Raw genomic sequence first — 26,455 nt, forward strand, 5'->3', positions numbered from 1 at the left:
CATTCACAACGACCAAAAAAAAAAAGCTCTCCAGTGGCGACCATCATGTTAAAACCATAATAGGTTGAGATTGTTCTAGCAAAAATCCATACGTTGGGGACTACCTTGTGAAAACTCATCATAGGTTGGGAGCTGATTTGTAATTATCCCATTTATTTAAGATCAACAACCACAAAGTTACAAGAGCATAATATACTGAGTCGACAAGGGAACAGAGGGAAAGCATACAGTTCATAAAATGAGGGAAAGCATACAGTTCATAAAATGCCAGCGTCTTTCTTTGGAGGGTGCCGCTGGGGACGGGAAGAGGAAGTACAAAAGTTACTCCAGATCACCATCACGACACAGTTACCACATTATGTATGGATTACTGCAGACTTAAAGTTTAAGAGCATGAGCATGGTGGTGAATGTGGTCATCGATGAAAGTGGCAATGAAAAAGTAGGAGTGATCATAACCAGGTTGCAATCGCATCAGAACTGAAACACTTGCACTCCTGCATGCCTCTTCAAACTTGTTTGGCAGCAGCTGATCATGCAAGAATTTATCCTCATCTCCCTGCACAGACAAAGCGGAACAGTGTAAGAGGACAACACACAAGCCTAAATCAAGCAGTGTGGAAATTTACAGATTGTGTATTCATTTAGTGTCCACATTTCACGGATGGATCATGCCTACCTGCCAACATGTACTGATCAAAAAGGGAATTGAATGGTGCCTCATATGATACTTTTGTTAGCAGCTTATTTTATCTCAGCCTGACTTCTATAATGCAAGGGTGTTGATATTCTAACATCATTTTAAATGCTAAAGAAACAACTCATTCATCACAATCCACAAAGCATCCCATATCTCAGGATCTTTGAAGTGAAAGCTTAATTCTTACCCGGCTCAATTTGATAGAACGGAAATAGTTTTGTCTGTGATGACTAGATCACCCAGCCAACAAACCACTATAAAGTACCAAGTTACTTTGATCAATTTTTTTCACTTAATTTGTTATCAAAATGAGATTTAAACCTCGATCAGGTTTCCAGACAACAATTCATGGTCCCTAAAGAAAAACCAGAATGAGCAGACAAACTTTTACCTGATCAATTAAAATGGTAGCAGATACATCATGGACCTTTGACACCAGAGAAGTGGCATCATATTCCTGCATTTTTAAATTTCATTCATTACATTCAATGCATTACAAATAAAGATGTATTTTCTATGTATCACTTGAAATTTTAACCTCCCAATCAGCTTTACTGGGTCCAAGATAATTTGTGAAAGCCTTCTGGCCCCATGGACAATTAATTGGGTTGGCAACTGGTGAGAAGGCAGATACCGACTGGAAAACAAGAACAGAACAGAAAAGAATCAGAAATAAAAAGGATGGTAAACAAAAGGTAAATTACTCCTTCACAGATAAAATTCCAATATTGCTCGTATAAAAACTTATGGAACTAAAAACCTTCAAATGTTTAATGAGTAACTATGACCAACCACCTTGTACTTGTCAAGGTTCTTCAGGTAGATTGTTAAAGCACCATGGCCGCCCATCGAATGACCAAATATAGATGCTTTTGATGTCTCCAGCTGCGGAAAATTTTCACTAAGAAGTTTTGGCAGTTCCTTGACAACATAGTCATACATCCGCCAGTTCTTCCATTTCTCTTGAGTAGCATTAAGATAGAATCCAGCACCTATTGAAGACAAAGAATAGCTTAAGTAAGAAATTAGAGGCATCTGGTCATAATCAAATTTGCACTTTAGAGAAGAAACTCTAGTTTTGCTATATTATGCCACAAATATTTAATTAGCGAAGACTTGAAAGCCCAATCTGCATACCTACACCAAAATCCCAGCTGTCTGCCTCTCCTTCCACATTCAGGCCTCCTGCAATAGTCAAAGAAACAACTAACTAGTCAGCAGTTTCTGGACATGGAAATAACTACTGACATAGTTACTCATAAAGCTTAATTACTGCTGGAAAATAATTACATCATTCCCATGCCCATCAAATTTTTTTATGAAAGCAATTAAGATCTCCCCCAATGCCCCAAATATGTTTTTCCTCAACCAATTTTCACTCTACCCCCCCCCCCCCTCTCTGTTGGACACAGAATGATTATCTAAATTATAGTAAGAATTGAATTAGGATAACTACATTTGGGGCAGCACTGATTGATACCAAAAAAAACCCGACTCAGTTTTTTTTTACGCGTGGAGCCAACACAAATCCTCAAATACACATGGTGAGAAAGCCTTTGATGTCAGAATGAAATTCTATGAAATGCTGAAGCTCATTCTCAAACGCTTGATAGTCAGAATTTTAAGAGTTCTGAACTGAAACAGCATCCAATGAGTCTGCACTAGCCTTAAAATCACTAACCAAATTAATTCTACATAGAATCAGGAAAAAAAACAACAAAAGAATTACTAATGCATCAATAACTATTTAAAAAACATATACAATAACAAAACCATGCTAAACATTAGTTCCAAAGGTGTTTGTGACCTTACTTGGAGATGTATCAGGAGCAATCAGGACAATGCCCTCTGTCGAAGCAACACGTTGAGCTCCTGATTTAGCTATAAAGTTCTCATCGGTGCAGGTAAGACCAGAGAGCCAATACAGCACCTATTCAACAATGAAAGCACATAAGTTAGACCTTGATCTTGCTATAAATACTACAACTCACCAAGAACCATCAGTCCAACGTCAAAAGACCGCACATTCATACGCAAAGTTGATCACTTCATTATTTGGAAGCTAACAACAATAGTATGACGTGCCAAAATTAGTCCATTTTCATCCAAAAATCACAGAAATTGGATAAAAACATATCAAAGGAAGTTCCGATTCAGTAAAGTTTACTACTTTGATAAGATTTTGGGAATATAATAAAAGGGTTTATTATCATTAATCAACAAAACAAGTCTCCCAGTTGGATACACACAAAAAACAAGAAACTTTGGTATATACAAGAATATAACGTATTCAAAAGAAACAACTTGGACTGTTAAAAAACCTAGCAAATGATAACTGAAAATGAAAAACAAGTAAAAATGGGAGATGGGTGTTCTGATCTGTATTGAAATAAGTAAAAAAAGGAAAGGAAGATGACATACTGGGAATTTGTGGGAAGGGGAAGGGGATGGAGGGAAATAGATGTAAAAAGTCATGGAGCAACCCAGTGTAGGGCTGAAATGCTTGTATCTCTTGTTGTATCCACCAAACATCTTTGAGCTACTGATCTCACTTGGCTTTGTTTCCATTTCTTCTCCAACAACAAAAGCAATCACTCACTCTCTTTTTGTGCTATATTTCCTTTTAATGGAGAAGCTCAGTGAGTGAGCCTTTACAAGTGGGTTTTATTTTGTGGATGAAAGGAGAAGATGATTTGTTTTATTTTTTAGTTTTTACAATTAAAATACGCAATCTAAATTGTCTATTTGACTGTATATCTCTAATAAGTTTTATATATATATATATATATATATATATATATATATATATATATATATTAATGAAAGATTTTCATATCATATCACGAGAATTAATAACATGATTATTTTTTGTTTTTGAAATGCTTTCACAAGACATATATATGGAATTTTTTTATAAATTAATGGACTAATTATATGATGATTTAATTTCAAAATCTTGTTAGAAAGATATATTAAAAATTTAATATAAATTAAAAAAATAAAAGTAACTCAGATGTATTTTTTTTTTTGAAGAATTAGAGGATTTATTTAGCCACGTTAACCTTCCCGTATTTATTAAATCTCAATTTTTTTCTTGTAAGTTCCTAAGATTTTTTTTATAAATATTATAATGATAATTTCCTAAAACTTTTCTTTTCAATGAAAAAAATAATTGATTTTTAATTAAATTCTAGCTTGAAACCTAAACTTGTAGGGGAAAATGAATTTTTTATTAATTTGTTCTTGTTTTTATTTTTAAAGACATAAATATTAACTTAATTTGATTAAGGTCTAAAATAATTGCAAGAAAAATCATTCTACCGCACTCTTTAGGTCTATCTATATAACCAATATGTTTTATGTATTTGAGAGGTGTGTGGGTTATATATTAAATTTGATTTAAATCAATGTTTTAAATCATATTTTGATATAATTTTTAATTGATAATAAGAAAGAAGGAGAAAAACATGCAAGTTTCAAGAAAAAAAAATATTTCAATTTAATATTGCAACATCTATGGACCTGTCATGGGGCCGGTTGGCTGGCCCAGGCTTGAAATCTTTTCAGTCAATCGAACCTGCGAGAAGTTCCACCCCCTTCGGCAACGCTGCTGAGCCACGTTTTTATACAAAAATGATTTTTTATTTTATTTTAAATAATTTTTTATAAGTTTTTTTTATATTAAAAATAAATTTTTAAAAATAAAAATATATAATATTTAAAATAAAAAATATTTTGAAAAACAACATCCATCACTATATCAAACACTATCAAAACTCATTAGTCACTAAGATTAAATTTGTTTTTTCCACGACATCATTGTATCTTGTGAACATAGTTTTAAAATTTGGCCCGATTTGATGGGTTGATCCGGAATCAGGCTGATTCAGGGCTAGAACTAGATTGAGTTTATGAAAAAATAAAGGCAGTTAAAAACTCAGCTGACCCAGTGGGTTGACCCGGCAAGACCCGATCAAAAACCCGGTTGCAACCAGTTGATTATTTTTTTATTTTTTACTAAAATAACATCATTTTGATTTATAAAAAAAATAAGATTGATCTAAGTAACCTAGTTAAAATTTAGTAACCCGATCAAAACCCGTAACGGCCATCAAATCAGGTTTAAAACCATTGCTTGTGATTAAATTTTTCCTATGTATCTGCAAGGAGAAAGTACCTCTTTTTTTTAAAAAAAAATGAGAAATTGTGGCAAACTGCCAATAACATCTATGTTTTTGTAGAAAAAGAGAAAAAAAGTGTTCAAGGGACAATTGGATTAAATAATGAATTTGAACTATATTTTATGTTTTTCAATCACTCTAACTAGAATTTGAAATGTGTTTTTGTATTGTATTTATTTAAAATTTAAAATTATTTTTCAAATTATATTGATGAATTTAAAACAGAGTGATAGGAGATGTACTATCTAAGACAAACTTATTCTCTTTGCTCTTATCAGCTTTAATTACCTCCTCATAGCATTATGATATGTTTAGCAAACACAACATGCCACATATCATTTTTCTTTTTCTAAAAATAAATATATTTTCTTAATTTTCTCGTACTATACATTAAACCTTATATATATATAAACCCTTAAATAATTCATTTAAAAATCAATTATGTAATATGTACTCCGAAGAAGTTCTTTTCCTTGCCCTAGAGAACCAATACAATCTTATGTCATCAAACGACCTCGTTTCTAATCCTTGTTTCTTTCAAATGATCTAAACATAGCCATTCACTGAATTTGGCACTCGTACAAAACCGAGAGCCTTGTCAAGATAAAAGCAGTAATTTCATGTTCATCAAATTGGAATTAAGATACGTACACACAAATAAATATTGCAGCCCGTCATTTAACCAAATATACAAATTGAAGTTATTAAATTTAATCCATAAATTATCGTGAAACAATCAACGTTTTATGATGAGTTGATGTGATCAACGTTTGTAAATGTCATGTATCATCAGATAAATTAAATAAGTCATAATTTTTACATACAAAACATTTTCTCACACCTATATTTTTTCTTAATTTTTTTACATATTATATATATATATATATATATATATATATATTTAAGTACCAAAGAGTCACTCATTTTATAAAAAAATTACTTTTTCAGAAAAAAAACAAGACACTAAGCCCATATTAAATCCATATATCCTAGTTCTAATCCAGAATCACCGCTTGTGGAGAGCTTCTTTTTCATGTAAAGTTTTTTCATGATTTTTTTAGATGGGTTAACCCAATATCAGTTTAAAATTGCATAGCTTTAAGATTTTTTTAAAAAAATTTAAAACAATATTGTTTTTATTTTTTTAATTCAAATTAAGTTTTAATCGAGTTACAAGTTGACTCATTCAATCGATCAAGTCAACTCCCACTTAATTTAATTTTAAATCTAATTCAGATCAGATTTTATATTAGTAATCTATCAATTAACTCATGATGAGTTTAATAAAACATATACAAGTATCATCTTCAAAAAAGTATTTACAGTCTCGAAGAGTTATTTTATTTTAGCCTTTGTTTGGGAGTGAAGCCCAAACACAAGGTGACCAAAATTTAATATATATATTATTTTAATATATTGATATTAAAAATTAATTTTAAAAAATTAAAAAAATATCACATTAAAAATAAATATTACCATATTACCGAACATCTCAACTCATTTGTGGGCCTCGAACTCAATATTGCAGGGATAACATTTGTGAACTGATGCAAGATATATTTTTCGGAGGTGGCAATAGTGATGTTCAGTCCATCTAACGAGACATTTTTTTTTTAATTATTATTATTTACTAATGGCAGAAAGATTAAAAAAACAGCGACAACTTTTTCTTCTTGATCTTTTTACCATTATAAAAATAGTCTCTTTTTTTCGTTGATTTCCACATACCAATACTCAACTTTTTTTTCATGCATGAATCAGTTACATGAACACTGGTAATTTATGATTCCGTAAAAGGAGAAAAGCTATTTCAAGATGGTTAGAACTTAAAAATGGCAGATTGAAGGATAAGCAGAGAGCGTTTGGAAAAGCGGGTATTAAAAATTAATTTTTTATATATATATTTTGGATTGTTTTAATTCGTTAATTTTAAAAATAATTTTTAAAAAATAAAAAAAATATTAGTAAAATGAAAAGATTATCCCTTAGTTTTATCCTTATTATAAAAATAAAAAAGGATATTTTATGTTAAATAAAACTAGACAAAATGCTAACCTCTTGAATGATGGACATGTTAGCAATTCCCATGTATTCATCTACCTATCCATAATTCAGTGTTTTATTGTAGTCTCTTTCATAATTCACTGTTGATTTTATCAAATTGTCCATGAAATTGAGAAACACAAAAACTTGTTTTTGGGGTATTTTTGGACTTTTACATTAGATACATTTGGTTTTGTAGAATTGGTGAGGAATATGTATACCTTTTACTCTATTTATTGCGCGGTGTAAAGTCCTAGATATCATTGGAAGTAGAATTTCGGCTTCCTTTAGAGGAGAGGCTTTTTTGGTTTTTCCTTTTCTTGACCATAGTGAGATTACCAAAATAACCTTCGGTTTTAAAACAAATGTTTTTGTCTTTAGGGGTATTGATGTCTTTTGGACTATTTTTTTTTTGTAAATTTCATGTGGGGTCAAGGGTGTTTTGGTATTTATAAAAAAAATTAAAAAATTAGTGGCACATGATTAGAACGCGCCAACATGTAGAGGTTGTTCGCATTGGTAACAAAAAATACTCAACTTCCATTTCAGGCGAAACGTCACGGGGCAACGCTTCTTCTTGATCGGTACATGTTGTCATAAGGGTCGTCGTTAGACGGTGGTTGGATTTCTTATTCTCCACCTCTTTTCTCTCTCCTCCATCCACCTAAAGTTCAAAAATATCCTAACCTTTTGTATTATTTCAATTGTGGTCCTCATAGTTTTTATTTTTATGTATTTGCTTTAATTTCTTTTAATAATTTTTTTTTAATTTCATTCTTTATCATTTTATTTTATTTTATTTCTATGTTAGATTTATTCATCTTTCTTTTAATTGATATTTATTTTGCTTTTCACCCTTCTTCTAATTGATTTTCTTTTCAATTTCATATCTGATTTTTGTTTTCTTTAATCCGGTCCCCATTCTTTTCATTATAATTTCTTTTGGTTTCATTATTTTCTTAATTGGATTTTTCTTTTCAGATTCATCCCTCATCGTTTGATTTTATTTGATTTTAATGCCAACTTTCATCCTTATTTTTTCAATCCTCATTTTTAAACCCGACCTAGGGATGACTCTAGACGAGTCGTGGGTCACAAATTGAGTGAGTTTGTCAAGGTTACCCAGATCAACTTGGTCTAAAAAAATATTCAACGGGTTTTAAAAATTTTTTACAAAGAAGTTGCATCCTTGTTTTTTTAATTATGGTTTATAAACTTGACCCAATGGTTGACCTCGAGCAAGTCTCGGGTTACAGGTTGAGTGGGTTAGCCAGGGTTATTCAGGCAACTATTTTTTTTTATTTTACAAAAACAATCAAAGGGTTTTAAGACAAGTTTTAAAAAAAATTAAAAAAAATTTAACGAAGAAATTAGATCCTCATTCTTGTAATTATGGTTTTTAGACCCAGCTCGGGAGTTGACTTCAAGCAACTCTTGGGTCACATGTCGAGTAAGTTAACCAAGGTTACCCGGATCAACTGATTTTTTATTCAGCAACAATGTCAAAATTATATATATATATATATATATATATATATAAAGATTTAGCAAATTAAAATCAACGAGTTTTGAAAAAATTTAACAAAAAAAATTTAGTCCTCATTCCTTTGATCGTGGTTTTTAATTATTATTTTTTGTTTTATTCCTTAGCATTTAGTTTATTGAAGATTTTGCTTTGTGATTTTTTCAGGTTTGTCTTCTATAATGTGGTGTCGGCCTCCTAACGATGTCGCAAGTTTGGAATGTTAGCTTTAGTTGACTTTCATTTTTTATGGTATTTTTTAAAATTTTGTTTTCCAACATTTGGTTAGTTACGAATTAACCTTTATTATTTTTTTCACTTTCCTTTCTCTGGAGTTACCCCGATCTCACATCTCAAGTCGCAAATTTAATAGGTTGACCAAAGTCTTTTCTGTTGTCACTTTTTTTTATATCTTAGATGTCAATTTTTTTATTAATTCGATTTATTTACTGTCATTGCCCTTTTTTAAGTATTATTAGATTAGTTGAGGTTATTAAACCCGATCAACTCAATGACTAAATTTTCTGATTTTTTTTAAATCCCTTTTAACATGGAGTCTTTTTTTTTTGTGTTTAGAAAAAAAATAGTCTGACCCACGGTATAATGTAAGCTATCTATCTAGTTATTATTAAAACTACCACGTACCATCCATTTAACATGGTGTTCTCCATTATTATTACAAGTCTCATATAAGTTTCTTTTATCGACCCCATTTGTTTTTCTAGTTGGAAAACGCTTTTGTAAAAAAATAATTTTTTTATTCAAATCAATTTTTTAGGTGTTTTTATATTGTTTTAATATTATTTTAATATGTAGATGTCAAAAATAAAAAAAATATTATTTCAATGTATTTCTAAGTAAAAAATACTTTGAAAAACAATTGATACCCGATATCAAATGGGCTCATCGTCTCTCGTGGTTTTCTCCCTTACTCTTGTGAGGTTAAAAAAATGCGGATCCAAGCCTGACCTAGCTTAGGTGGGGTTTTTTAAATCGAAATAGATATTGATCTGACCAAACCAGGATGATCTCAGAGTTTTTTTTTTTATGGAACCCATAAAAAAACAAAAAAGAGTGTATTTTTAGTTTTTTAGTGAGAAGTGGCTTGTGCTTTAAAAGGACTGTAAAAAAAAAAACTTAATCATACATCTTCATCCCAAACATACCCTAAGTTAACTTAAACGAATTTACTTTTAATTTTTTTTTTCAAAATAAAAAGAATTCTATGAAAATAAATTAAAATAATGTTATTTTAAAAAAACTAAAACAACATCATTTTAAAATAAATCTGGATTAACATGAAGATCCATAAATTGACCTGCCCAACCTGCATCCCTAACCAGGTTGATAATTAAAGTTGCGTTTGTTTTCCACTAGCTTTTGCGTTTGTGGTGAAACAAACGCAGCAAGGTGTTTGATAACAAATTAAAAAAGTTGTGGGACCTACTAAAAAATTGAGTTTGAAATGCAGTTTTTGTGCAGCAGTTTTTACATGTTTTTTTAACTGAGTTTCGTAAAAATTCTTAAAACCCTATTTGTTTCTGCGTTTCAAAAGCGTTTTTTTTTAAATTGAATTTTATTTTATTTTTTTCGTTACTTTGAATTAATATTTTTTTGATATTTTCATATTATTTTAATGTGCTAATATCAAAAATAATTTTAAAAAAATAAAAAACATTATTTTAAGGTATTTCCAAATATAAAAAAAATTGAAAAGCAACCGCAACCACAACCACACTTGTAAACACAATTGGTACCAAACAATTTTTATATTTTTTTTTGCTACGCATAAATTTCAACCATAATTTTTATCAAACAAATATATAAATCCAACTAATCATAGATAATCATATTTTTTTAAAATTTATTTATTCAAATTATATCCACAAAAATTATCTTAAAAATAATCAAGCGGGAAGGGAAAGTCATCCCGTATTAATGGCCGTTGGGGAAGCTGGCAGCATCAAAACTCTTTAATGCAATGCCTCCATTGCCAATTAAACTCAACTGCACCCATCAATGCCTCTTTGTCTTCTTCCCTCCCTCCCTCTCTTTCAATCACTCCAAGAAAAAAAATTCTAAAGCTGCTTTCACCAGTTTCTCGCCTCCCTTTCTCACCTTCCATGCACTTTTAATGTCCCTTCACTATATACGAAGCTTCACACACATTGCAATCTTCCATGCTTAATGCATTTCCCTCCAAGCAACGCAAGTTGAATTCTCTGCTACCAGAATTTTGGTGGGTCTTGATGACGTAAAGGAACCGAACATGCTTTTTTTACTTCTTTGTTTTATTTTTAGTGGTTTTTTGAAGTTTATAGTTGGGTGGATGAACTAACTCAGACGGACAAAACAAAGCTATAGTGTTTGATTTTTGTCATTTTGTCATGTGCTAATTAAGAAGATAGAGAGGGGTTTAGGTATTTTTACCTCTTCTTTTGTTTTGTTCTTTCGTGTTGAATTATTGGTTGGTTTGAAAATCTTAGTAGAGGGATGAGAATTAGTTTTGGTTTTGGTGATAAGATCTACCAATAAAGATTTCATTGTTTCATGGCAAGGTGGCAACTTGGGAATTAGGATTTTGTTTTTTCAAGGAAAGATTTGACAAGTTTGGAGTTGTAAGATCAAAGTCCATATAAAGATCAAAGTTGGGTTGATTTTAGAATTTGGTATAGTTGATTAAATTGCAATATCGATACCCATTAGACCTTTTTTTGACAGGGTTTGATCTTGTTGATTTGTTGTTACGGGAAGAAGATGGTTGGAAGTATTAAGGCAGTGAATCATCATAATAATGGATGTGGTCTAGAAGAGAAGCTTGATGAGCTTCGAAGCCTTCTCGGCAAGGCTGATGGTGATCCATTGAGAATTGTTGGTGTTGGGGCAGGTGCTTGGGGAAGTGTTTTTGCAGCTTTGCTGCAGGATAGTTATGGCCAATTTCGAGAGAAGGTCCAAATCAGGATATGGAGAAGGTCTGGAAGAGCTGTTGATAGAGCCACAGCAGAACATCTCTTTGAAGTGATCAATTCGAGGGAGGATGTATTGAGGAGGTTGATCTGGCGATGTGCGTATTTGAAGTACGTTGAGGCCAGGCTTGGCGACCGGACTCTTTTTGCAGATGAGATTTTGAAAGATGGATTTTGCTTGAACATGATTGACACACCACTTTGTCCTTTGAAGGTTGTGACTAACTTGCAAGAGGCTGTTTGGGATGCTGATATTGTGGTAAATGGCTTGCCTTCCACGGAGACACGTGAGGTGTTCGAAGAGATCAGTCAATATTGGAAGGAGAGAATCACAGCACCTATCATCATCTCTTTGGCAAAGGGTATAGAAGCTGCATTAAAACCTGTTCCTCGAATAATCACACCTACGCAAATGATTAACAGAGCGAGTAAGCATTCTCTTATCTGACTCCCCAAGCACACACAACAGGATCAGAATGCTTAAACACAAAATTTTAATTGCTTTCTTATTCATAATTACGAAAAAGGCCAGATTTCTTCTACGTTTCTTTGGTGTCTATTCGACTCATGCTCAACCGAACAATGACAATGCTGTTGTCAAACTATCGCCATCTCCTGGCTTTCGCTGTTAAGCACGAGCTCTATTCAAATGCAAGTGTCCCTCCCATCCATTTGTATGATATACAACTCTTCTATCATTTGATAATGATTATAATTCAAGTCCACATAGTACGAGATTTGAGTGATTTTCTGTATTCTTCTGTCCACCCTGCATTCTCATCCTTGTCCGTCAATATTTTCTCCACTTCAGAAAACCTTTCCCCTCATTTTATGTGGTTGATGCTTGGCAGCTGGAGTGCCAATGGAAAATATACTTTATCTTGGTGGACCAAATATTGCTTCAGAAATATACAACAAGGAATATGCTAATGCTCGAATATGTGGAGCTGACAAGTGGAGAAAGCCTCTTGCTAAGTTTTTGAGGCAGCCCCATTTCATTGTATGGGACAACAGTGACCTCGTCACTCATGAAGTCATGGGTGGCCTGAAGAATGTCTATGCCATTGGAGCTGGTGAGTTTTCACTTTCTTCTTGCTCAAAATTGTTTTTGAACAGCATTTCTAGGCAACCAATATCTCTTTTAGATGCGTGGCCAGACCCCAGACGTTAACTAGTTCTTCCCTGGTCACTATTTCTAGTTATCTAGGATAGGAAAACATGATTAATGACGTGATTGTGTAATTTATTCTTTAAAGTAATTGTAATTGCAATTATTGTCTTTTTACAGATGGCTTGGGACATTCCTTAATGTCACAGCATAACTCTGTAATTCTACCAATAAATTCTATAATTGATGAATGCACTGAATCAAGTGTGATATTACTAAGGCGTAGCTTGCAATCATAAATAATTCTGTAAAACAGAGCTTTAAAGAACTCTATAAGAAGCACGATGCGCTCTGTGAAATGGCATTAATTGTATTTATGTGCCTTTAAGGCATTGTTGAAGGCACTAGTTATTGATAATTTCCTTCTTTGAAATTTGGGTTATCAGAAACTGGGAGCTTAAGTCTTAATCCACATGACAGTGATGTATTGATTCAGCCATTGTGAATTGTTGTTGAGCATAAAGCAGAACACCATGCTGTATAGCTGCACATTATTACAAACAATAAGCAAAATGAACGATATATGCTTATAACATCTAATTTTTCCTTTGAATCTGCAAACTCACTTTTCCAATTTGATTTTTCTCAGGAATGGTAGCAGCCCTTACTAATGAAAGCGCTACCAGCAAGTCAGTCTACTTTGCACATTGTACATCAGAGATGATATTCATTACTCATCTACTGGCGGAAGAACCTGAGAAGCTTGCAGGGCCTTTGCTGGCGGACACATATGTAACCTTGTTAAAGGGTCGTAATGCATGGTACGGACAAATGTTAGCCAAAGGGGAAATAAGCCGGGATATGGGTGATAGCATCAGTGGGAAAGGAATGATTCAGGTACTGATGTTTATTTTGAAACTTTAACTTTAGAGATAACTTGAAGTGGTGGTTTTATCTGTGGCTCTATCAGTTAAATGTACAACTACGAGTGACCTTAGGTTAAAAATCGAAATCTATGCACTTGATGGTTTTTCTGAGCTAGCTCAGGATTGTTGTACTGATGCCATGGATTTGCTAGTAAAGGGACGCCAATATAACATCCCTAGCTTGATTTGAGAGATTTTCTTTTCCTCAATCCCAAACTAGCTGGGTATAACAATTCCAAGTCTGTAATGATTTTCTCATTGCAGGGTGTTTCAGCAGTTGGAGCATTCTATGAACTCCTGAGTCAGTCAAGCTTGAGCGTGTTACACCCTGATGAAAAGAAGCCTGTTGCTCCCGTTGAGCTCTGTCCCATCTTAAAAACGTTGTATAAAATACTGATAATAAGGTAATCTCATACTGCAGCACAACTATATAATTGAACACAACAAGTTTGACAGGTTTTAAAAAAATTTCAGCTCACAAGGCCTGCAGAGATTGTTTGTTTCACGCCATGGTTGGCAGTCTCTTGAATCTTGCTTCCTCATTGTATTTATTTTACATGAATTCTGGACGTTCGTAGAAAATCTCATTCCTAGACCAGAGCTACATGTTTTGCCGATAAAAACCGTTTTCTACAATATCTTTTCTTCTTCTTCTTAGTTTAATCTCCCGCTTGTGGTTGATATTTGGATATTCAGGGAGCAATCATCACAAGCTATTCTGCAAGCGCTGAGGGACGAAACACTGAACGACCCCCGGGAACGCATTGAGATTGCACAAAGCCATGCTTTCTACAGGCCTTCTCTTCTTGGCCAGCCTTAGGCTACTTTGCGTTGCCAAAAAAGGTGATCATGAAGGAATCAATAAAACACATGAAAGCAATTGTTGTATGAAGTTATGAACACTCTGGAGTAAAACACACGCTGGTGTTATCATGTATTCTGCAAAATTGTCTTATAATTCTGAAAGCTCAAAGCCTTCAATTATCGCCTTAATGTTATTTTTTTACATCATGTATTCTGTAAAAATGCTATTTACAGTCTTATTTATTTAATTCTCGTTTGTCACTGCGGCAGTGGCAAGAAGCAAACACTGAATTAAAGTATTTGGTTAATACAAACCACATTTTTTTACATGAATCCCACTTAAAAACCTGAGGTCGAACCTCAGTTTATAATTTTTATTTGCTTCTTTTTTTTTTCCTGCGTGGAGAGTGTCTCCATTATTTATTCATGTGAGCTGGACCGGGTCCAGTTCAAAGCTAAAAATACATTGAACCGGGTCCGACCTAGTAAAATAAAAAAAATTAAATTAAATTATTTATTTTTAATTGTGTTTTATTCAAAAAACTAGTATTTCATATTATTGAATGACACTACATAAATTAAAAGAAGATCGCTTGATCAATTTTATTCTTAATGATATTTTACCTGATGTTGTTACACGCTTACGAAACCAATGAGATTGTAGTTCTTGTCGGATGTATTTCATACGTGATGTAATTGTAGATAGTTTAATGGAACAATAAAAAATATTTTATATTAAGTATTATTCATTTCATGATGTAATAGCGGTAGTTAAATATACAATATTTAAATTAAAAACCATCAACATTAATATATTTTTTAAAAATTATTTTATAACCTCAATTTGAAAAGCATTTTTAACCAAACATATTAAACTATTTTTTTGTTCGATCTCAATTTCAACCACAATTTTAACCAAACATATATAAATACAACACTCTTAGTCAACTAATTTCATGTATAATAAACTATTCATAATTTATTTTTTCTTCCCTCTCAATAATATTATTAAGTGTTAATAATAAATTCTTTAAAAAAATTAAGATTTATTTAAAATATTAAATGACTTTTAAAATCTTATAATATTTTAAATTTATTATTATTTTAAAACTTGAATTAGTCTGGTGGTGGGTTGATCAAAGAACTAGCTAATCTATAGATTAAATAAAAATTAATATAAAAAAAAACCTCAAATGACCTTATTAAAAATCAGAGTTAACTTATGTAAATTTAGTTAAAATTTTATTTTAAAAAAAGTAATATTATTTTTATTTTTTTTATAAAAAATATTTGTTTTTAGAGTCAAGATCTTTCAACTTGTAACTTGACTTTACCTCAAATCAATCCAATCAGGTTTTAAAATTATAAAATTTACTAAGACGACTCAAGTGATTTTCCTTGAGAAAATAATCTCATGACACCAACATTGAAAAAAAACGGTTTATCGGTTTGCCAATGAAAGTATGAAACAAGACACGTCATCGATCGTTAAAGCCGTCCCGGCTGGTCAGTCATATATAATCTCCTAGGGCACAAACACAAGTCCAAAGAAAATGGCAGCTTCTGAGACAAAAACCAACCTTGAAGGTGTCCTCAAACCCTTCTATCAAAGAGCTTCTGAAGCTGAGGTTGGATTTTCCAATTCACATCTAAAACAAAGTTCATGTCTTTCTAAGTTTATGTTTGATTTTTCATGTGTCCACCATCTATTTTGCGTTGTTGTAGAGTTTACAGAGACTTTCTTGATGTGGGTTATGTGTGTCTGTCGGTGTCGATTTATAAAGTTATAGTCTTTTCTTTTGTTTTTAATCACGGGGTTTGAAAAGAATTGGAGAAGATGAGCTCTTTAGTTCATAAAAATGTAAAGTTTGGTTTTTTTTTTTTGGGTTTGACAGGTGGTGTTGGTGAGGAAGATGGGTCTCAAATTTTGGGTTTTGTTTGGACTGGATTTATCAACAGGAATTTGCCTTTTTTGAGTGATAGTTTGCATAAAAATGCAGTTTCTTTTTTTCTTCTTCTTCTGTTTAATTGCTGTGAAATATAGGAGACGAGAAACCAAATATTGAATCTGTGTGTGTTTTATTGGCCCTGAAAATGGAAATTGAAGTCAACGTTATTTTGCTTACGAAGGTGTTGAGCTCAAAGATTCCAGGCCTGTGTTTTGTGCTGTGAATTGCTGGCCTTTTTGATGCTCCACATGTAAAAACTTTTGATTTCTTTATGTGATCAAACGAAAACATATTTTGTTTTGTTAATGCTCTTCTTTTCATCGACCCAGTTAGACAAGCATGTTGTTTACATTTATCTAATTGAGATTTGATTAAATATGGCAGCGTTAACTATGAACGCATTAATTCCGATTAAAATAAAACTATGAACAGATTAAGGCAATTCTTAATGCTGAACCCCATATTTTTTTAATCGTAAGACATTTCTCTACCGTTATATAGTTTGCTGCCTCTGATTGAAAGAGCGATTTTGTACCCAAATATCACTTTGATGACAAGCTTCAAGGTTTTACTTAAGAGGGAATAAAATCAGAGTACCCAGTTAGCCAGGTTTTAGAAATGGTTCAAGAAATGAAATATAGGGTTATCCCCTCTCAGCTGGTAGGGGTTGGCAGCTTAGGATTATCTTCCATCACTCCCACCTTCCATTTGGAAAATAATGGACTACATGAACTTTGGAACTTTATGAAAGCTGTTTAGCATGCAGGCCAGGTGCTGAAAATGCAGTTCCCTGCGTGATATGGTTATTTTTTGGTTTGACCATTCTAATCTCTTGTTTCATTTATGTTCATCTTCTTTTTCCTTTTTTTGAACAAGAGTTCAAGGCCATTTATTTTTTTTCATCTAGTTCTGTATGATTTAACATTATGATGTGTTATCATCAACCTGTAGCTTTTCCTAAATGATCACTAATAACAAACACTTGCATTTATCCTTTACCATTTGCATCTTCTAACTTGCATTTGTGTGTATTAAAGGATCGGCTGTCAAGACTGGAAGCTTCCGTTGCAAGTAATAGAGGTAAACCTAAGGCACACCACTTAACTTAAAGTGTGTGCTAGCTAAAAACCAAATTTCCTGTTTTACTAACAAAACCAGGAAACTCTCTTAGATGCTGGAAGCGAGGAACATTTGAAAACTATAAGTGAACTTCAGGCAAAGCTAGAAGGTGCAAATGCAGAGCTAGCTTTGGAACGAGAAAAGGTAACTCACATTTTTATATTGTTAGTTTTTCTTCTGAAATGAGCTACATTATCTACACCTTTGATTTTCAGGCTAAGAAGCTTGCTGTGGAAAATGGAAAGCTCCAGTATCGTGTTATTCATCTTGTCCATGCAATCAGGGAGGGTGATGCTAAGTTGGAGAGTCTAAAAGGTAAAATTCCAGAAGGGCTCCTTTGTCTTTATTTACAGTTTCATCACACCCTTCTGGATTTTAAGTATTGATATTCATTTAATTTATGCACCAGCCTTTTAACGCCATCTATTGTTACAACCCTCTTCATTTATGACCAATCCAGTTTTGACAACTGAGTGCTTAGACTCTTTTTTACCATGAATAGTAAGCTGTTCTATTCCTGGATGGAGCTGGTAAGGTGGTAGTTCAGTGTTAGCTTAAGCTAGTTTACATATAGGGAGAGGCTATTGGCACAGCCTTTCTATTTTTTTTATGATCTAAATGAAAAAAAATAGCATTCCTCTCTTATTTTTCCCAAATTGATAGCAAGATTCTCTTTCTTCTCTAACATCTTCTCTCAGGCAGCCAACAAGATCATCCCCACCTGTCTTCATGTTAACAAAAAAAAAAAGTCAATCTCCTTGAAACATCTTTCCAAAAGACTTGATTTTTTCTGGATTTAGAAAATTACTCAAGGAAGCACCATCTCCAACTGTACCACCAGCCAGCACTCTCATCTTGCAGCTTATGATTTCTTTGTATCCAGATGCAATATCCCAAAATTAACACCATCTATTTGAAGACCCTAAAGAATAAAAAGAAAATCATTGTATCGAATGCTCATCATGAATTCAATGTAGGAGAGGGTGCCCTTTTTCTGGATGTGCAGAGAATGTATGCATTATACAACTCTGTTTTCTTTTACTTGAAGGAGAAATTATCCAGGGAAAAAGAGGAGATTCTCTATGAGCAACACTGCTAAATAATACCGGGAGTTCCACATCCTTAAGACCATTCACAATTATTTATCAAGGAAAAAAGCAAAGCAAAAGGTTTGTCTAGCTTGGCAAGCAGAAGAGGAGGAATAATAAAGTGGAATGAACCGCCACTGGTAGGATTGATGGAGCAACGAGCTTGATGTGTACAAGGTTTTAGGTTTAAAAAATTATTCGACATTTTCTGTCCAAAAACTAGAAAAAGCTGTCGATAGATAACCAGGCTGTGCCAGAAGTAATTCCCTCACGCTTAATGTATGTTTATTTTGGCATTACTCCATCAAATCATTTTGTTTTCTCCAGGTGGTTCAGAAGCAAGTGCAGAGGCTATCTCGAAATTGGAGAATTTACGATTATGAACTGAGAGAACGTGCTTTGCCATCGGATATCAGGATAGGATGGCAGCTTCGTGCTATCCCACAATCGGACAAGGTCTATGTGGATATCCAAAACTATAGATTGATACCTTTTAGGTTGTACTGAAACTGATCTATCTGATTTTGCATGCATAGGGGATGCACGTTACAAGTTATTCTTGTGATTAACTTTCAGATTTTTGTTAAATAGCACTGTCAAATTTTCCTCATTCCAAAAGAAACAGAGAAGCTTGTTGTCTGTTGGTATTTGATATATCTGGCCCTTGATTGCTTTGCTAAGTAAAAAGTTCTACGGGTAAGCACTACCCTCGCTAAGAACACGTAGAAAATTCAGTATGCTTTAACTAAACAGTTTAAAGGGCCATACAGGTTGCAAATATGTAAAAATAAAAGCTCAAATAGCACTTCATAAAACCATAAACTAGACCTGAGAAGAGGGAGACCCTCCATTCCATTTGTAAAATCTCACTTGTCCTTTTTCATGTATACAAGTCAATATCTCAAGTGGACATGTGTTGGGTCGTTACGGATATTGAGGTATACCTTTGGTCTATAATGCAGTAGCTTATACCAATGGAGCCATAAAAACACGGTCAAACTAGAAACCTACAAAAATATGGACGAGGAAGCAAAGATAAGAAGGATAATGATCTGTACGACTTAAATGCTCATCAATTCGCAAGACGCTCGGATATCAATTCAACTAGCAACTCCTTCCGAAGCTTACTATATTTGGTTAGTTTAAGTCGGCCTGCAATAGTCCTCAGTTTAGGTAAACGCAAGTCCCTCAAGTTGCTTATATCAGCAATCCCTGATGCCACAACCTCATAACTGGAATCACAGATTGAGCAAGACTTCTCAACCGAAAGGTCATCGTTTCTTGCACCATCAATTGTGTCCCCAAGCGAACTAGATAAATCCATTTGAACAGATGAATCTTCAGTCCCCAAAAGGTGAGGAAAATTTACACATACCCTTTTCTTGTTCTGTGGCTCTAATAATGAATTTGGGGTATTATCAGTTGCTGCACCATGTTCTTTAGTTTCACCCTTGTCAGCCCGAACTGCTTTCTTTGTGATCTTCCCACTCAAAGACTTATTTAAACTGGAATTTTGTGGGCCAACTCTGGATTTTCGTTTCTTATTGCTTTCTGAAATAGAAGACGAGCTTGAATTAAGTATCAGTTTGGAGAAAACAGTTTCATGGACAATTGGTGGATTTGACTTGATATTCCTCTTTCCCTTTTCTTTCTGTGGATTCGATAACAAGTTCATGCTGGACCTTTCCTCATCAGCAGAAGTTTCAGTCATCTGAACTTCAACTAGCATAGGTTTTTCTTCATCAGGCTGCAGCTTGGCTGCATTTTTCCCTTCATGATCTTGCATCTCTAGAAGTGAAGTCAAGGCACAATTTTCAGTGTCAGTCAGATCAGTTTCTCTCAACTTCACAATTAAAGGAGTTTTCTTTTTGCCATTTGTCTTCTGAGGTGACTTCAATGAAACTATATCGTGAGCTGCAGCAATCTTTAATTCTTTCACACTTCGTTTTTGTGCTGCTTTTGGAGCAAACTCGCAAAATTTTTGCTCTATATCAGAGTCACTGCAATTAGCCTGTTTAAAAGTACCTAGTGCACAATCAGAATTGTTTTTCTTTGCATTGAGGCCAGCTGCACGTCTCAGAGCTTCTGCACTAACATTTTTTATAATAGCACCCGCAGGCTGCACAAAGGAAATTGTGCATGAGCAAAAGTAAGGGGCAGGGATGAATTGGAACTCAACATGTGACACTAACATCTATATGCAAAGTATCCATTACTTCGGATGTGTGCAAACCATAGATTTTGTGTAATGGCAGCATATTGATGCAAACTGTGAGAAAGAAAAACCTTGTACCTCATCTGTTCTAGGATTATTTCTTCTGCCTTCCAAATTTAAAGATGAACTCGAAGTTTTACTTTTGCCTACAGCTCTAGATTGGAGTTTTGTGGCTTCCTCATTTCCAATTACTCTCAGATAAGACGTTACCAAAATTTTCATCTCACTGGAGTGACTAACTGCATTCCTATTAGTACTAGGGCCAAAATCAATGATACTATCAGGCTGTTCATTGCAAGAGGAAAGAAAAAAAAAGTTACAATCACCTGTAAGAAGCCGGGGAGGAGAATAATCAAGACTCATCAGAACCCCCCCCCCCCCAAAAAAAAAAAAAAAAAAAAAAAACACATCGCATGTAAATCACCTGACCTACAGATTAACTCAGTTTGCTCAAGTTCTTAGCCAATCATGGCATGGAAGTGCTGTCTATGTCTACGACAAAATCTAAATAATGGTCCAAAACTAAGTGGATGTGCAACATACTGGTACCTTGACTATTTTTCCGAGATCTGTTTTCTTCGCCATAGGCTTCAAAGAACTTGAGATGACAACATCAGGTGTAGATATAGAACTGTGTTCTTCAACTTCTTTGGTTGCAGTTGAATCTGAATCACCAGGTTTTTCCTTGTAGGAGAGGACAACTGCATTTTCCAAAGCGTATATAGTGGAATTACTCACACTATTTTCTGTAGGCTGTTCAGTATCAAAGAAAAAAGATTACACATGGATTAGCATTTATAAAATATTTAACAGGAATAGACATAATAAGCTATGAACATGTGTGCATCGGGATAAGTTCACAAATGGTGTTTTGGCTGAGGAGATATACAGAAGCAACTGCATGTTGGTATTAAGGTTCATGCAGGAATAATGAGTGAAATGAACAAGATAGGATCATGGGATTTGAAGCAGCAAATAACTAATCTCTGTTTTTCACTTTACAGTAAATCATGAAACCAGACCACAAATAATCTCTTGCAGACATAAATTCCTCTCCATGTCTGGTTCCAATTGTCATTTCCAAAATGTGTTCTTTTCCATTTAGACAAAAGTTTCTAGGTTACACCGCTGGAGATGTTACAATCTACAAGTTTCCAAAGAAAACAGAAAAATCCTTATTAGAAATCCAAACTGAAACACTGAAAAAGTCATTCTTGAATTAGTTCAATAAGTTACATCTACTTCCTATATTCTAGCATGAAGGATATTCTGTACAAGAGCTTAATAGCAAAAAAAAAAAAAAGCATCTCTATATTGTCTTCTCATATACAATGCGTGTTGCATGGCTACCAAGCTGCTATCTGAGAATCATGTGTGCTCCAAAGTTTGGGTAGTTTAATAGAGGCTAAACTCCTAACATGATTACAATGCTGTTATTTTTTAAGTCGTTAATAGCCCTCCTGGATATGGAGAAACAAGCTCATTCTATTACTTTTGTCCAATTAAGCAACCATTTTTCACTTGCTCACTAGTGGAAAAAGAAAGCTAAAGAATAAATTTGAACTAAAAGTTTCTTCTTCAGATGACAACATGCTCATCATCAGGTTTCCACCTCTGATCTGCAAAACATACATGCAAAAGCTGAAATTTCATCACAATTACTGTTTATGAATTTGAGGAATAACAAATCCTACCATTGTATTTAGAGAAGTTAATCCCATAGACTTTCTCTTATTAAAATATTCATTATTTCCTTATGTGAAAATGTTATAGATTAATCTGTCCTCAACAAGATTCACTCAAATCACATAATATATAAAAGAACAGAGCATAGAAAACTACCTCAACTTTAACTGATTTTAGACCATGTCTTCCCTTGTATGCAGATTTTGAAGATGAACTTTGGATCAGTTTTTCATCTTTTGGAGCTAACCCACGCTCTCTGGCATCCCTTTTCCCAGTATATTTTGGACCACAGAAGCTCAGTGATTTCTTCTCATCAGAGAAATCAGGTGCCACTTCTGAAGACTGTGGGGAGAAGTCTTTGATATCAGCACTCGTACGCTGTTCATTGTGAAAACAGAAAACAGGAAGAGACAGCAAATCAGGTCATTGTTAGAAGAAAAATGATGCATCCATGCAAATTATCTGTTCAGTAAGTGGAGAAAAAGGAAACAGCAGTTTGTTACTAATGAATCGTTTGATATTGGAAAGGAACAGTGTTATGGTTGACTGAACTTTTGCAGTTTTATTTTCTTTCAAACTCTAGTTACTACAGAACAAAATATTTTCCAAGATGCAGCAACAACAAATACTCATGTTAGGATTTGTAGAAACATGCATTAGTACATGTGGCCACAAGGGAAAGTGTGTGTGTGAGAGAGGAGGAGGGGTTGAAGTTCAGGAGCAAGACAATTTTAAATTGTCTAGAAGCAAAATTGCCGCAATAGAGAGGGATGCTACTAGATAACAATAATAACAAAGCAAATGCATGAGCAGACAAGTTACAGCAACTAATTGGAGTTGAAGACAACTCAATGGTTGCAGTGCATCATGGAAAACATTTTATACCCCCCTTCTTTGAACAAAAGACCTTGATTTGAACCAAAAACCATGAGTTTTCACATCTTTCCCTCTGAATTTGCAGAACAATCATGTACATAATTAAAGCACGTGGGTTTAGAGCTTCTGGAACTTAATGACCTTTGAATTGCCAGTTTTCTTCTCTTGAAGATTCAAAGATGGACTTAAAACTGCACCATATTCTGTTGGAGTAGAATTACAGTCCTTGGTTTTCTCACTTGTAATTGTTTCCAAATTGCAGTTGCTCAACCTTTTCTCCTTTTCCAAACCATTGGTTGTGTGTCGTGGAGCATCTGAGCTTGAACCCAAGACAATGGCATCCTTAAGCTGTTCATTTGAACATAGAAGAATACAAACTATCATATACAACCATTCGAGGTTGAGTTTATAAAAATCACAGACATGAACCTCTCTAAATTGATGCACACGCAGACTTCATACTAAGGAATCTGATTTGACAAAGTACTAAAATATCCTACTTCCCAAGTGACCAGAGGATGGAAAAAAATTATTGCTTGTCATTTAAACTTGAGAAGTCCAAGCAATGAAGAACCAGCAATCCATCCACGCAACAAACCAAAACCAGTGAAAGTCTCCAAAATTAGCTCAAGCACGTCAATACAGCACGGACATGTTACCTTATCAAATGATGGTAATTTGAAGTAGAAATTGCCGGGTTGTGAAGAATAAACTCATGGGACATATTCATATAAGATGCAAAGGCAACATATGAATTGTGTGTTTAGGCTAATTCGAGGTTGTAAAGCATTCCCCTATATCATGATTTGCAAGTTCAAGAGAAAATTGGCAAAATAATTGCTGAGAAATTTTCAAGAGTCAGACCTGCTTATCTCTTTTGCGGATGTAATTTCTGAAAAGGGCCTTCAAAATTTCGTCCAATGTTTCAACAGGTTGTGTATACATTAGTAAACGAACCTCAATATCATTCTTGTCTTTATTCCTCAAATATTTTATTGAGATATCCAGGAAATCAATCTTCTCTCTCAAAGCATTACAACATACATCAGGCCAGTCTTCATTTTCAACCCAAGCTAGTTCAGTCTGCGAGGATAACAAATCTTGTTCCAGTTCAAGAATCTCTGTATCTGCCTTCTTTATCAAAATCCTCAGCACCCACACACGGTATTTCTCATTCAAAGCTTCTTCATCTATCACATCTACAAAAATTTTAAACAAATCAACTAAGAAGTATTGCATGCACATATATCACACAACCAATCAAAATGTCGAAAGGAGTTAGCATTTAGGGAAAAAGTGTGCATGTAATTGTACAAAACCCATTACCAAAGTAAAAGTCACGCTGGGGATTATCAAAACCGCTTTCTTCTGCCACTGAAGAGGAAAACCATTAAAAAAAAATCAACATTAGAATCCAAGATGGAACATTGCTTGTACATAACTATGTTACCTATATCATTTGGTGGACCCCAAAGATCCCAATCCATGAAGTTCCAATGTGGGGTTTCCCTGAAATTCACATAAATAAATCACCACTATTTAAAAAATTCACCGAGAAAGTAACAAGTGCATTTTTCAAGAAAAACCCATTATTTATATATTAACTCAAGATTCTAAATTGACTAAATACTAATTAACAAAAAAAAATCAGCTGCATCATAAAGTAATTAACAATCCGGGACCCAAAAAGGAAAGATCAACAAAAAGATAACCAAAAAATTAAGCAAAATCCACACTCCAATCATTTAACAACAAATAATCTTGCTATAGCACAAAATTAAAGCCCAAAAAGTTAGAGAAAAAAAATATTAGCAAACACTAACCAAAATCATAAACCAGAGAAAGTTCAAGAAGGAAAGAGAAAAATATAAAACAAAACAAAAACTTGAAAACAGCTTATACTAGACGCCATTAATAATTAACTGCACAAACTAGGGTCTCCTATAAATTTAATGATCCACTAGGACACTTCTTAAATGCTCTGAACTCTAATAAATGACCAAAAATACAATCAAAACTAAAAATAGTTAATTAAAAAAAACACAAAATGAGTTAACAAAAAAACTCCAGCATTGCACTTTTAAATAAAAACCCATTTGGAAAACATGCAAGAAAACGCGAGTAAGTGGAGAGTGCATGTCTTTTTATTTTCTTGGAAACCAAACAGGAGAAATAAAATGACTGAGGAAATGAAATAAAATTAAAAAAAAAACCTGTAGAATGTAATGTTGCTGTTAGACGAGTTAATCGAGAATGATCATCACTGACAGATTATTAATATTCCTTTAGGGTCTTCAAGATCTCGAGATGAGTGAGTGATCAGTGAGTAAGAAAGAGAGCAAACGGAAAGCGTGTATGAAAGGGACAAGAGAAAGACTAAAGAGAGACAAAAAGGTGAAAATGGCAAATATAATATCTTTAAAGGGTAGAATGGGAAATATGCGTACTTGCACTGTCGGGAAAGTGATGGCGAATTTGTGTACGTTGATTTTTTTACCCGTGGGGACCACTAAGAATGTGAAATTAAAGTCCTGTAACTTTGATTTTGTTACAATATGCATCCTTCTGTCAAATTAGTTATAAAATAAAATAAAATATAAAATACTAATAATTGGACTGACCTAGTTAAAAACGATTTGCATTACCAGAATTGAAATTCAATTCATATTCTTATAGTAAGAGGATCAATTTGATGAATACAGCATAAAACAGGGACGAAAATGCAATCTTGTCCATAATGGTGGGACCTAGAATGAGCTGAGGTCCTTTTCCATTCGGACTGCTTTTGACTCCACTACACTCCAAATGGCAGACTTCTCTGGCCGTCCATTTCTCGAGATTTCAAAAATGATGAAACGGATGGTTGGGAGTATCGTTAACTGATCAGATAGGGCCCACGATAAATGAAAAGGAGTTTTTATTACCTTGTAACCGCCACTTTGATGGACCCCACAGAAGCTGATTGTATTGAGATAGGGTGTTTTAGAATTCTACCGTAGTGAGATAAAAGTTTTTTGGAAAGTAAGACAAGTTATACAAGTATTTGGAAAATAGCATAAAATATAATCGCGGTTCAATAACTGTTACTGTTTTAAAATTATATCTTGATTTGATTAATATGCTTAAAAAAATTAATTTAAAATTTTAAAAAGATTTAATAATTCACAAATGAAATTTAAAATCCAATGATGGAATAATAATGATTTACTAAAAACATTCGAGAGCTCTATCTTCTACAATTTAGTATCGTTATACAAATTTTGACTAGGTAAT

General features: G+C 33.6%; 4 protein-coding genes across 6 annotated transcripts; 2 read left to right on the forward strand and 2 right to left on the reverse strand.

The window, feature by feature from the left end:
* Positions 1–133: 133 nt before the first annotated feature.
* Positions 134–3,392, reverse strand: LOC133689193 (S-formylglutathione hydrolase). Its single transcript, XM_062108975.1, has 7 exons — positions 3,121–3,392; positions 2,512–2,629; positions 1,837–1,884; positions 1,495–1,691; positions 1,238–1,336; positions 1,091–1,156; positions 134–558 (listed from the first exon to the last, which is right to left on the reverse strand). The coding sequence occupies exons 1-7, from the start codon at positions 3,265–3,267 to the stop codon at positions 379–381; spliced, it is 855 nt and encodes a 284-aa protein (XP_061964959.1). The 5' UTR covers positions 3,268–3,392; the 3' UTR covers positions 134–378.
* Positions 3,393–10,435: 7,043 nt separating this feature from the next.
* On the forward strand, positions 10,436–14,576 carry LOC133688824 (glycerol-3-phosphate dehydrogenase [NAD(+)] GPDHC1, cytosolic). Of its 2 annotated transcripts, XM_062108440.1 has the most exons (6): positions 10,436–10,684; positions 11,167–11,839; positions 12,263–12,484; positions 13,169–13,416; positions 13,710–13,849; positions 14,142–14,576. In XM_062108440.1, exons 2-6 carry the CDS (start codon positions 11,203–11,205, stop codon positions 14,263–14,265), a joined length of 1,371 nt encoding a protein of 456 aa, XP_061964424.1. In that variant the 5' UTR covers positions 10,436–10,684; positions 11,167–11,202; the 3' UTR covers positions 14,266–14,576. The 2 variants fall into 2 exon arrangements, with proteins under 2 accessions (XP_061964424.1, XP_061964423.1); XM_062108439.1 differs by having other exon boundaries at positions 10,436–11,839.
* Positions 14,577–15,717: 1,141 nt separating this feature from the next.
* LOC133689856 (uncharacterized) lies at positions 15,718–19,059 on the forward strand. Its single transcript, XM_062109929.1, has 5 exons — positions 15,718–15,877; positions 17,236–17,278; positions 17,370–17,461; positions 17,533–17,632; positions 18,733–19,059. Exons 1-5 carry the CDS (start codon positions 15,803–15,805, stop codon positions 18,786–18,788), a joined length of 366 nt encoding a protein of 121 aa, XP_061965913.1. The 5' UTR covers positions 15,718–15,802; the 3' UTR covers positions 18,789–19,059.
* A 158-nt stretch (positions 19,060–19,217) lies between these two features.
* Positions 19,218–25,543, reverse strand: LOC133689855 (uncharacterized). 2 transcript variants are annotated; one of them, XM_062109927.1, is made up of 8 exons: positions 25,396–25,543; positions 24,633–24,691; positions 24,509–24,556; positions 24,047–24,381; positions 23,324–23,530; positions 22,463–22,684; positions 21,170–21,373; positions 19,218–20,524 (listed from the first exon to the last, which is right to left on the reverse strand). In XM_062109927.1, the coding sequence occupies exons 2-8, from the start codon at positions 24,667–24,669 to the stop codon at positions 19,478–19,480; spliced, it is 2,100 nt and encodes a 699-aa protein (XP_061965911.1). In that variant the 5' UTR covers positions 24,670–24,691; positions 25,396–25,543; the 3' UTR covers positions 19,218–19,477. The 2 variants fall into 2 exon arrangements, with proteins under 2 accessions (XP_061965911.1, XP_061965912.1); XM_062109928.1 differs by lacking the exon at positions 23,324–23,530.
* Between the last annotated feature and the right edge of the window lie 912 nt (positions 25,544–26,455).

This window comes from Populus nigra, chromosome 3 (genome assembly GCF_951802175.1).
Source record: "Populus nigra chromosome 3, ddPopNigr1.1, whole genome shotgun sequence".
Lineage (NCBI taxonomy): Eukaryota > Viridiplantae > Streptophyta > Magnoliopsida > Malpighiales > Salicaceae > Populus > Populus nigra.

Coding starts and splice junctions, on each gene's coding strand:
- LOC133689193 (XM_062108975.1), bottom strand. CDS start 3,267: ATGGAAACAAAGCCAAGTGAGATCAGTAGCTCAAAGATGTTTGGTGGA. Junction 1,337..1,494: donor AGAACCTTGACAAGTACAAG/GTGGTTGGTCAT, acceptor CTTGTTTTCCAG/TCGGTATCTGCCTTCTCACC. Junction 559..1,090: donor CTACCATTTTAATTGATCAG/GTAAAAGTTTGT, acceptor TTGTCTGTGCAG/GGAGATGAGGATAAATTCTT.
- LOC133688824 (XM_062108439.1), top strand. CDS start 11,203: ATGGTTGGAAGTATTAAGGCAGTGAATCATCATAATAATGGATGTGGT. Junction 13,417..13,709: donor GTGGGAAAGGAATGATTCAG/GTACTGATGTTT, acceptor TTCTCATTGCAG/GGTGTTTCAGCAGTTGGAGC. Junction 13,850..14,141: donor TATAAAATACTGATAATAAG/GTAATCTCATAC, acceptor TTGGATATTCAG/GGAGCAATCATCACAAGCTA.
- LOC133689856 (XM_062109929.1), top strand. CDS start 15,803: ATGGCAGCTTCTGAGACAAAAACCAACCTTGAAGGTGTCCTCAAACCC. Junction 15,878..17,235: donor AAAGAGCTTCTGAAGCTGAG/GTTGGATTTTCC, acceptor TGTGTATTAAAG/GATCGGCTGTCAAGACTGGA. Junction 17,633..18,732: donor TAAGTTGGAGAGTCTAAAAG/GTAAAATTCCAG, acceptor TGTTTTCTCCAG/GTGGTTCAGAAGCAAGTGCA.
- LOC133689855 (XM_062109927.1), bottom strand. CDS start 24,669: ATGGATTGGGATCTTTGGGGTCCACCAAATGATATAG. Junction 24,557..24,632: donor GGGTCCACCAAATGATATAG/GTAACATAGTTA, acceptor TTTCCTCTTCAG/TGGCAGAAGAAAGCGGTTTT. Junction 24,382..24,508: donor CCAGCGTGACTTTTACTTTG/GTAATGGGTTTT, acceptor AAATTTTTGTAG/ATGTGATAGATGAAGAAGCT.